The sequence below is a fragment of the Cebidichthys violaceus genome, unplaced genomic scaffold (genome assembly GCF_023349555.1).
Source record: "Cebidichthys violaceus isolate CVI_PGR_0920_01 unplaced genomic scaffold, fCebVio1.0.p SCAF_12, whole genome shotgun sequence".
NCBI lineage: Eukaryota > Metazoa > Chordata > Actinopteri > Perciformes > Stichaeidae > Cebidichthys > Cebidichthys violaceus.
The window spans coordinates 16157107-16169585 of record NW_027176285.1 but is presented as its reverse complement, the minus strand read 5'-3'; the positions used below and the strand labels follow the sequence as shown (position 1 = coordinate 16169585).

General features: G+C 43.3%; 1 protein-coding gene and 1 long non-coding RNA gene across 2 annotated transcripts; one reads left to right on the top strand and one right to left on the bottom strand.

Moving 5' to 3' along the window:
* The first annotated feature begins 1594 nt into the window (after positions 1 to 1594).
* On the top strand, positions 1595 to 2717 carry LOC137868709 (uncharacterized). The gene is made up of 2 exons (XR_011102239.1): positions 1595 to 1704; positions 1805 to 2717. It is a non-coding gene; the product is annotated as an uncharacterized lncRNA (long non-coding RNA).
* A 1371-nt stretch (positions 2718 to 4088) lies between these two features.
* On the bottom strand, positions 4089 to 8941 carry LOC137869366 (Golgi phosphoprotein 3-like). The gene is made up of 5 exons (XM_068706747.1): positions 8548 to 8941; positions 7807 to 7938; positions 7360 to 7474; positions 6938 to 7098; positions 4089 to 6614 (listed from the first exon to the last, which is right to left on the bottom strand). The coding sequence occupies exons 1-5, from the start codon at positions 8755 to 8757 to the stop codon at positions 6351 to 6353; spliced, it is 882 nt and encodes a 293-aa protein (XP_068562848.1). The 5' UTR covers positions 8758 to 8941; the 3' UTR covers positions 4089 to 6350.
* Between the last annotated feature and the right edge of the window lie 3538 nt (positions 8942 to 12479).

Below are 12479 nucleotides of genomic sequence, written 5' to 3'. Positions count from 1 at the left end.
CTTTACGTTACTTTTTGCTGATTATATTTTTGTATTTTTCCATGTAAAGCAGTATTTTTACGTGAATGTTTTGGTACTTTTACTTCACCCAGCCATTTTCAAAATCAGTCAAACCATTTGGCTGAAAAGTGAGCTTTCTTATGATATGTAGTCTTTGGGCACACGGGACTCTTTTTTTGCAATATACTCCATTATAGTTTATATAATACAGCAGGATAAGAAAATGGCTGTAACTCAGACATTCAGGTTTTTGATATCTATGAACTTATAATACGTTCAAATTTCAATAGTGTCATGGATGAACTTCTGTCTACGTTGTCGTCGCTCTTTCTCCTTATATGTACTTATTGTTCAAACCTTTAGTATTTTGTGAGCCTCCTCATCTCCCTGTCGTTCTGTAACACGTCACCCTACATGGATCTATTGTCGGCGCCGCTCAGATCATCTGACTGTAGTTTCCTTGGTACTTCCCCATGTCTGCTGCAAGGAAGAGAGGCATGCCCCGACCTGCTCACGATGGCTGCACTGTGCAGTGTTTAGAGAGCTCACTCCATATCCTGATTCAGGGGCGACTCACAGCAGTTTGAACAAAATGCAATGCACACACACACACACACACACACACACACACACACACACACACACACACACACACACACACACACACACACACACACACACACACACACATATGATATATATCGTTGACGTTAGGAACCGTTAGTCAGCTCATGGTGTATTTCGGTCTCCACCCTAGCTTAATGAGAGGCTGAGCTGTTTGAATGAAATACCTCTCTGATGTTGGATGAATGCAGCCGGCGGACGTCTTCCTCTGACGTTCTTTAATCGTCAACAGTTGCACAAAGAACACCGTGGTTCTTCACTGGTGTTGATCACATGACATGGCGGTTATTGTGAATATCCAGTTGTTTTTATGTTTACATAATCCCTGACACTATAGTGTTATGAACATGCTCTCCCTTCTGAATAACAACCACTGTGTCTAAATGCCTTTTCACTATCAGCCCATTGGGGCTGCGAACTGTTGTTGTGCATTCACATGTTGCGCATACAATAAAACTTTATGGTGCATTATATAAGCGAACGCTAGTACTAAACGTTCAGCCTGTGTCTGTTGGACAACGTGGAGTGTCGTGTTGAAATCTTGCTTCACATGACGCACCGCAGCAGGAGAGTTGTTGATGCTTTCTATGCAAAGCTGCTCGTGACCTCATACGTGTTTAGTGTGTTTGTGTTTACAGAAAGTCCTTATATGGTCAAACCACTACATCACGATAAATCAATTAACTCGGTATGTTTCTAACATGTGCTCACATCAGCATGCTTGTGTTGATCAGAGCTTCATGGGACAGGGATGTGTTATGTACTGTATGTGTACAACAGGTCCACGGTTAACGTAATAAAGATTAAAGCAGCCTCATAACAATACGGTAAACAGAGAAGTCAGCCTACATGTGGGAGGAACTTGGCCGCGGCTGACGGGGATTCCTCAGCCGCGAAGTTACGTCACTCTAACCCAACAGTACTTAAGCTCAGGGCTGCTATCAATAGTTCAAACCTGTTCCTTCTTGTCGAGACACAACCGCACAGCTTTAAAAGCACGGAGACGAAAAACTGAACCTTTCAAAAGCTTCAATTCTCTTTTCCGAACAGACAGAAGCACTATGAGAATGGCCGGCCACGGTGAGTATCTGAGAAGATTTGATTGAACTTGACCTTAAGTGTGTGTCTGTGTATTAGATCATGGATACTCAAAACACCGGTGTGTCTTCTCTGCCCTCAGATCTTGACGCCACGATTGATCACTGCGCACATGAGCTACGTCGGGTTGGAGACGGGCTTTTCTGGAGATTCAAACTGCTGGAAATACTGATCAAGAACTACAAGACTGTGACTAAAATCAAGTGAGACGCGATGTCAAAGTACACGAAAGAGGAATTGGATTTTTTTTCGCTAAACTGGAAGAGTGCATTCAAAGCCAAAGCAGAAGAGTCTTCGGCCTCTGGAGGCTCACGAGTGAGACGGAAGCTCGTGGAAACATGGCGACCGTCAGAGGACTGCTGTCGTATTCAAAGACCGGAGCTCTGCAGAGAAAACCAAATGTGTGGGAATACCGTCGAGACCCTCGGTGACCGGAACTAACGTGGAACATTGGAATGGAAGCGATGTGCCGAAAGATGCTCACTATCACATGTCCTCCATGCATACTTCTGTATATATGGACATTTACGCATGTTGTGCTCTATCATCTGTTTGAAGACATTCAATGTGTCTTGTATCTGGTCCTGTGGGCTATAGGGGGGAATGCTAATGACTGTAGCGCTGCAGCTAACAATCGGTTTCTTGCCACTTAGAGGAATGGTTTGGTCTTTTATGAAACATGGAGTAAATTAGCTTCATATTCCTACTTTATCTGCATAAGTCTGGTACATCGTGATGTGAAGCTAATGCATTGAACACCATCACTCCTGAAGCATCACTGTGTTCAAATCAAACCAAAAAGAAATGAAAATGCATATTTCAAACTTATAACAGAAACGGTTGTCTGAGACAATCTGAATGTCTTTGTGGGATCGTCATGATAAAGTCTTATTGTCTCTCCTTTGCCATGATCTGAAATAACGTCCATTGTAATAATCAATAATATGCGTATAATTAAGAGGAACTGCTTTATTAAAGTGATGTGAATACTTAAATATCTGTGTTTGTGAAAATCATTGCTATTTTCTAAACTCAAGACGTTTATCTTTAACATAAACTTGACTCTAAAAAAGACAAACTCCCCAGTTCACACACACACAATGTACACACAACCACACACGTAATGTACACACAACCACACATGTAATGTACACACAACCACACACGTAATGTACACACAACCACACACGTAATGTACACACAACCACACACACGTAATGTACACACAACCACACACACGTAATGTACACACAACCACACACGTAATGTACACACAACCACACACGTAATGTACACACAACCACACACGTAATGTACACACAACCACACACACTTAATGTACACACAACCACACACGTAATGTACACACAACCACACACGTAATGTACACACAACCACACACGTAATGTACACACAACCACACACACGTAATGTACACACAACCACACACACGTAATGTACACACAACCACACACACGTAATGTACACACAACCACACACGTAATGTACACACAACCACACACACGTAATGTACACACAACCACACACGTAATGTACACACAACCACACACGTAATGTACACACAACCACACACACAATGTACACACAACCACACACACAATGTACACACAACCACACACAATGTACACACAACCACACACACATACTGTACACACAACCACACACATACTGTACACACAACCACACACATATAATGTACACACAACCACACACACGTAATGTACACACAACCACACACACACATATACTGTACACACAACACATTCATACCATTCAAACAGGGATGTATTATAATATACTCATATTATAATGAATAAATACACAAATATATCATTAAAGCACCGTGATAAGTTCTAGCCGGGTTGTTTATAACTTGAACACGGTGTCATTGACCTTTGGGTGGTCCACACACACACACACACACACACACACACACACGGCCTCTTGTTTGAAGGTTGCTCCACCCTAATCTATTAGACATTTGAGAGGTCATGTGATTTTGACAGCTTGATGAAGACCCGCTGGAGCTCAGGTGTCCCACGTTACTGCAATCCACCCCTCTTCTTCTTCTTCTTCATCATTATTCCTCTGACTGACCCATCATTTCATTTCAGGACAAGATGACTGTGATAAAACAGACTAAGCACCTGATGTTATTTGTATGATAAATATGATTATTGAAGTGACTATTTAACAGATCCAAAGGTAGAAAACTCAATCAAAAACAGATGAAATAAATCCATACTGCCTCTGTGTGTGTGTGTGTGTGTGTGTGTGTGTGTGTGTGTGTGTGTGTGTGTGTGTATATATATATATATGGAATAAAAACAACAGCAACACAGTGCTAAATTCAGGCACTTAAAGGATCCTTACTTTATTTTGTGTGGTAATACAAAAGCATACAGAATTATAGAGGATAGGAGAGAAGATCCCTTTCATTGAAGTCCATTAGATCGCACACATTAAAATGACTAATAATTACATACAAGCCTTTCCTCCGTAGCTACATCCACGAGTTCCCCAGCCCTCCACCCATAGCATGCATGTCCTCTGTGCTGTAGACGCATCTCCACAGTTCTTCACACCTACTGCTGGAAAATGAAAGACGACAGAACTGCGAGGACACCGTGAAACAATCTCCGAACGCAGGGCGCACCGACCGGACCGGAACCATCCGACCACACCGGAACCATCCGACCACACCGGAACCATCCGACCACACCGGAACCATGTTCACGACCCTCTCGCGTTGAAACGGAAGCGGTCCCAGATCGGCCCACTTCCTCACCGATCGCGTGTCGTTGGAACAGTTTCAGTCTTCACCGACGACTCGTCCGGGGCTCAAGTAACCCTAAATCTGCATGTATCAAACAATATAACTACCAGATAGAAATAACATCTAATTATGACATGACATACAAACTGAGAGATACAATATATAGCAAGAGGGAGACTTTAGAAACGGGCCGGTTCACCCACATCACAAAAAAGACGTAGTTTCACTCGCCTCTGTTGGCATCTAGTGAATCCACAGAAGACGTCGAGAGACTTCAGAGATGATATCTTTAGTGCAAAGTTCTTCTAAGGAAACGGTTCACAGTAAAGACTGTGGATTAGTGGGGGGGACTCCAGACGTCGCTTCAGGCTTTGTACTGCTTGACGAGCTTCTTAAAAGTTCCATTTCAAAACCTAAACAAAGCCCAGACTACCTCCACGGATAGATACCACCAGAGCTAAACGAATCATTTTTATACCTTGGGTGAATCGACCCTTCTTCTGAATTTAAACTAGCCCATTAGGCTAACATCTCCCACCCCGTTTGTGTAAGAAGCCACCGATGGTCACGATGTAAATCTAGTGTAGGAGGTTCATGACGACTCACACTTAGCTTTCTCTCTATATATATATATGTGTATATATATATATATATATATATGTGTATATATATATATATATATATATATATATATATATATATATATATATATATATATATATATGTATACCCAGAGGAATGATTTTAAAGTATTCATAAAGATCAAGAGCTGTAGACAAAATAAATGAGATCTTATTTTAACCCATGGTTGTTTAGGTTCATAACTTTCAACCTTCGTCAACCCAATAAAACACTCCAAACGCGACCCTTCCTATCGACTGTGCAAAGTAGTTGATAAATGGCAGGCTACCGTCAGCATCGCTTAGCAACATAAATAGAAATGGAAGACTAGTCTCGCTCTGTAAACACAGAATGGACCCGCTGCAACTAGCAGGATGAAGAGTTCCGCAAGCCTCTGGGTTTAATTCTTCACTTGGGTCAGAGGTCAGGAGGGCGAATGATGCGGGCCGGAGAGCATGTGCTCCTGTCCTCCACCTCCTCCTCAAAATGCAGTGAGGAAGAAGAGGAGGAAAGAGAACGAGAAAACAGAGCGACTCTTCAGGTGGTCTGATCTAGCAGAAACCCTGAAACACGTTCTCCTGACAGGTGGAAGCAGGAGACCTGCTGAAGAGCATCGAGAGCTAACCTCCATCCTTGCATAAGCATGTGTGTGTGTGTGTGTGTGTGTGTGTGTGGGGGGGGGGGGGGGAACGGAGACCAGGATTTGATTCTGGCCAGACCTTGTAAGGGAAAAAAAAAGAAAAAAAAAAAAAAAAAAGTAGCGATGATGTTCCCTTGGTGAGGAAGGGAATCTTGGCCCCGCCAGTCAAAAACCTTCATATCCACCAGGACTACTGCTGCCACCTGCGCTCGTTCTTTGATGTCATCTAACGTGAACAGAGACCCGTCCGTTGGTAGTGCTGTCGATTACTCGTGCGTCCAGCAGCAGATAATATACCTCGCCGTGTGAAACGCAGCCGGACGGTTTTTGTTTTTATTTCGTTCCAACCAACCAAACGTTGCTTGGTGAAGCCCACCACCGATCAGATTGCACTGGGTTAATACGGATTGCCACCAAAAATGTCATCCGGAGTAGATGTACAAACAGGCTCCCCAACCAAAATAGATTGTCTCATTAAAGTGAAGTCTGTCTCATTAACGTGAAGTCCTTCAACCAATTAAATAACACAGACCGTAGCCAGATCTTCCAGTCCAACCAACCGGGCGTTCCTCATTTGGTGAACGCGGCCACCACGGCCCACATGAGTTCGTTGACGTTGGCCTTGGCGCTCTCCTTCTCCGGCTCCAGCTCCAGCAGGGTGTGGACCCTCTTCATGCCCAGGTCGTACTGCTCGTCCTGCAGCGGGGCGAAGGCGTTCTCGAGGACGTCGGACGAGTGGGCCAGAAGGATCAGGGACAGAACCCGCTTGTCCATGCGGTGAGGATCGTTGACCCACTTCTCCAGGACAGATTCCTGGACCTTCTTGACGAGGCGCTGTGGGCAACGTTGACATGAGTTTTAAAAGCCAGTACATGCATGAAACTACATGGAGAAAAAAAAAAAGGAGTTCAACATGTTGCGAAACACATTTATTGGCCTGTTAAGATGTCGGCCATATTATTTGCATAGAGAATTGTTTTTCTTGCTGCTACCGCTCACATTCCTCCGGAAGCAATTTCAAAAGACGTACAACGTGGTGGAATGCATTCCTGTTTGTGTTTCGTTTGTCGTGTTTTTTTTGTGCTATAGACTATCCTTGAATCCTTTTCAAACGATTACGCCACACAAGATTCCCAGAACAGAGCCCCGCCTCTTACCTGTTTAATGGTGCTGTTGGTGAGCGGATGTGTGGTCATGTCGAACAGCAGGAAGTTTTGTTTCTCCGTGGTGAGCACACCTTTCTCCACCAGGTTTTTGGCCAAACGTTCTCTAACGTTCCTCAGCTGATAGTGCAGCTTCAGGGGATTCCAGGTCTCTCCTAAAAGACAGCAGGAGATCTACTTCAGGTCCTTGAATCACACACCGAGGCCACACGGCCAATATGTTGCTTTATTTTAATAATGTTAATGTTGCTGCTCCAAGCTTATTATTGAATGTATCGTTAACGGAAATCCCCATAAACTCTTCGTCAACTGAACTGTGACGACACAGAGAGCAAAACAAATCAGCTACTAAACTGATGTCCAACAGGTGGAATAATGAGCATTTGAATGCACAGTTTGGTTTTTTTCCCTCTCACCGCTCAGCAGCTCGATCCAGCTCTGGACGGTCTCTGGCGGCTGGGTCTCTTTAATGTGCTTCAAGGCCTCGTCCAGCAGCACGTCTCCCGTCGCGGCGTCAGACTTGCAGATCACCTTGGCAAACACGGGGAACACGTATTTGAACTGGAGTCACTTTACAGAGTCACTTGTGCCAACACTCACATCCTGCGCGAACAGGAACAACAACACATCAGCACACATTGAAGAGAAGAAGCGCCTCAGGCTACGGCTTTTATTTAAAAAACGCGAATCTTTTGCTTTTCCAATATATACACTCATAGTGTGTTCTTTTAAAAAGGTACGGGATTCATGTAAAGAACAGCTGTAGTGTGTAAGAACATTTTGAACACGGTGGCCTGAACACAGGGCTCGTCCTCCACTTCATCCCTCCCAACATCTGATCCCACCACCACAGCTTCTCTCACCTTCCTGGAGAGCAGGCTCTTCCGCCTCACCCCGCAGGCCTCCAGCTGTAGCCTCCCCCTGAGGGCCAGCTCGATCAGCATACACCCGCGGAGGCCGGAACTAATGCAGTCGTTCCAAAAAGAAGTGTAGCCCTGAGGAGGAGGAGGAGGAAGAAGGAGGAGGAAGGAGAAGAAAAAAATCAGCCAAGGTGCAGCAGCGCGTGTTTGAAGTTAGCTGACGTGTGGGTTGGAATTTTAGGAATTACTTCCAGGTTGAAAAGGAGCCACACGTCGCTGCTGGCAAGCTGTCAAGAAAACTGCCAACAAGCGACTATAAAGTGCTCCGGTTAGTCCACGTAAGGTCGGGGTGGTTGACTTCATTAAGCAAACCGGTTTAGTAGCGACACCGTAATGTTGTAACGAAGTGTTAATATCACCGTAAGGCACATTCCGATCAACCACAAGCTAGCGCTACTCGACGTGACGCTACCTAACCAGTTCAACACCTTTACACCAGGATTCGGCCAACCGTTGTGTTCGAGCCAACATGGCCGACATTTTGCCGAAATCCAAACTTTTTAGCCGTTTGCTAACGCAAAGTAAACATTGTGTTAGCTGACGTTGATGTAGCTGTATAGCCTTGTTGACGGATTAAAACCAGCACACACACACACACACACACACACACACACACACACACACACACACACACACACACACACACACACACACACACACACACACACACAGACACACACACACCTCTCGGTCCTTGAGGCCCAGGAGCAACACTTCCTCCATCAACGTGAGTCTGGTTTCCTTCGAGTCCCCCTTGTCGTCGTCGTCCTCCTCCTCCCCGCGGCGCAATTCGTCCTCCTCGTCGGCGGAGTCCCTGTCCTTGTCGGCGGCGCTGCGGATGGCCTCGGTCCTCCGCTGGACGAGGCCCGAGTTTCTCTGCTTGATGGAGGCCATCGCTGGTGCTGCAAAACGATCAAATCCGAAGAAATGCGTCTACCTCGACAGCCCGGAAAGCCGCGCAGCATGTAACCTGAATGTTACAGAAGAAAGGTGAGATCGGGGGGAACCGATCGAATAAACGCTGACGGTGAGCTCAGCTCGGGATTCCTGCATCGGCTCTGCCTACTTCCTGATCCAACATGGTGGCTGTGACGTAGATCGTGGTCTTGAACGGAACAGTGAATGCATCTCACCTGTTGCCTTCAAGTGCCGTCGGAAATGCTGCACACCTGACAGTTTAACACATTTAACACATTAATCACAGTGATTAAGCTATAATTTAATGTAGAACAATTAGCTTTTATAACGTTATAAATACTTGATTGCATGCAGCTAATAATATGCATTATGCATGATTTATTTGGTATGATTGGATAGATAGATAATTACTTTATTTTTTCTCTACAGCATTTATGGTAAAGAAATACCAATAACAGAGTAAAAAATATTAAATATAAAAATGCAAATATAAAAAATAGGAACTGTGAAAATGAATGTGAATGTTCAACAAGGTATTTTTTGAAAAAGGCAGCATTGCTTTCAGTGAAACATTTTTACATATTTTTTTGACTGGTGATTTGTTTTATTTTAGAAATTTGATCGAAAAGACATATTTACACTGACGTAATGTACAGGATTTAACTGATGAAACAATGTTGACAGCAAACAATAACACCATAGCCATGTGTACTGTGTATCAGCTTCATATTCAGACAAATATAAAGACACACAGCATGAACAGTCAATGCCATATACACTGTCAGCAGCAGGTGGCAGACTGCGAGTAGCAAATCGACTTGTGGTGGCGTTCTCCTCCTTTCATATACTCTGAAACACTGAATCAGGAAACTGATTCTGTAGAAACTCTCTGTGTAAATGTTTTACTGTGGTAGTGTACTTTCCTAACTTTTAATGTTTGTTTACTATTCATAGCTGTGAGGCTGCATACTGTTGATTGAGCTGCAAGTTATTATAGGACCACTTTATCGTTGGCAGAGGTCCATTTTTGATGATGACGTTGCAAAAAAAAACAACTCTTAAACGCCCTCCACTTAACCTCACTCCCCTTCTGTCTCCTCCACTTCAGTACTCTCCTCATGTTGTCTCAGTCACTTCGTGGTATCGACAGCAGGGAAGGAAAGGAGACGTGTCAGCGGGTCTTGGAGGTCTTTTTGCTTTGCGGTGGCAGGAACAGCACAGGTGTATCTTAGAACGTTAATGAGGCACAAAAACCCGGGCCTTGGAACTGGAACAATTTAATGAAGTTCAGCTGTTATTAATGTTAACAGTTACTCTGATGTTTGTTCCTGCTATGATGCATGCAGTTAATAAAGGAAGAAGCAGACGCCTCAGCAACAACATGTCCTTGGTGACACCTTATTAGTAATACCATTATAATAAACATACTATTTCTATAATGTGTTCTTGTGATTTAGCTCCAGCACTGGTGTAGTATCAGTAATTTGCTCCTTGATGCGGCACAACAATGTGCCTCAATGTTGCATGTGATTCTGCATTTGAAGGTGTTTTTGAGTGTTGCTGCTGCGAACATTGAGCCACAATATTCACTCCAACAGTGAGGACGAGTCCCACACTCGCGTTGGGAGGCGTAGCGGCCCTTGTATGGTCCGTTGTGTCAGGTACCGGGGGCTCGATCCCTACCAGCTGGGAAACATTTCCAGACAAGGAGACCATATTGTGCACTGGGGACTTATGACTACTCCATTTATTGTTATGCTGTTTCTGAAGGATCTTTACAGCACCGCCAAGCTGTGATAAATTAAAGTAATTAAACAAAGACGACTACACAGGATTCCAGTCCCTGAAAACAAGAACATCTATCATCACTCTCATTAGAGTGGCTCAGTGGTAATGAGTACATAACCTGTGACACACTTCTGCTTCTGGGGCCTGAATTATTATATCATTATGAAACCCTGTACAACTGTTTTATTGCACAGTGGAAATAAAGGCTTGAATAAATTGATGCTTATTTGTGTTTAAGACCAAACGGCTGAATTCATCTTTAGTGTTCAGAGATATTTTTGTATTAATTAAAAGCTGGTCTATAAAAACATTTTCTCTTTACCCACCTCGTATTTTTCTGGGCTTAATAAAACTGAAGTATAGACCACATCCAACCCCTGAATAATACATTGGCACGAGACTAAATTATTTTAATACTGAGCTACATTTCCAGCAAGCTAACATCCATAAGCTCACATTTATTACTAGCCCTGTAAGGCTGAATATTAATGCTGCTGGAAGTTTCATGTTGAGCTTTTTGCACGGTTCGTGACACCTTAAAGCCTCAGCATAGAGGGGCAGCTAAACCACTAATCCTGCCTCGTGAGGCCCCTGGAGGCTCCTGTTCAGAGCGAGGTGAGAAGTAGTTTCGGTGGTTGTGGTGGAGATGTGGTGCTCTGTGAGCTTCAGTGAATACATGTCTGTTGTAACGCATCAGCTTGTTGTGGGCTGAAGCCTTGCGACTGCATATCTTGATGCTTTTCCTTCGTTAGCCTTCTAGCTAACTTGGCTAACAGGCCTAAACTAGCCTCACTTTGACTTGTTAACCGTTTTTTTTTGTTGTATTCATGAAAGAAATACTTCATTCAAAGTCCTGCATTTGAAATGTTAATGTTACTTAAGTGACATTAGTTAAATAAATGAACTGAAAATAACAAAAGCAAAAGTACTCAAAGCAGACAAATGGCCGCTGTGAGGTGGATACTGAGGCGTCAATGTAAATCAATATTAGTAGCATTTTACTGTTGTTGTTGTTGTTGTTGGTCAATGTGGAGCAAAAAGTTGATTTATATACTGTTGATATTGCTTTGTAGTTTATAAACTCGAGTGTTTCGGTTGTAAAGTCCTTATTTGAAAAGTAACTCATAACTATAGCTGTCAAATACATGCGTTGGAGTAAAAACTACAATATTTCCCTCTGAATTGTAATGCAGAACAAAGTAACATGAAAAGGAAATACTCAAGTACATTAACCTAAAATCTTTCCGTAAGTAGAGTATGTGTTGCACAGTGCATATATATTTAAACCGAAACTGTTTAAATAATCTCTACTTTGTTCATCCTTGATGATCCTTGCCAAGAAAGCAATAAAACATCACAAACAGACTACAAGTAGCGGCCGCTGTCTTCTTCCCTGACGTTGAGGAGCCTGTTAAGTGTGGAGAGATAATTCTCCAGACGGTTGCAAATATGCTTGGTGTAAACAACCATCTCTTCCAGCATCACGGCCAAGACAGTCGTCTGCCTCTGTGACCATCTAGGTAGAATATTTGCACACAGTCCAAGATTTGCAAGGATTACAGCATTAGTCCTGGAACGAATGCAATGCATCTCGTCATGCTAAAGTCAGTGTGCGGATGTAAAACGGTATGGAAATGTTTGATACCTGCCTGATCAGACTAAACCATTAAATACATGTTGGTAGATTCCAATTAACTGTTTGTAAAAAGCTACGAATCTATCAGTTGTAACACCCCGTCTTTCTTAAATGCAAATATGGGACTAGACACAAATCTTTCTTGACATATCAGCCAATCATCTGCTACCCCACTGACACTATTAATAAACCTTTGGGTCCCCGTGAAGCCTACCAGAGATGTATGGTTTCAAATGCTCCAAACAAAACATCTGTAGTTCTCACTTTGTACGTT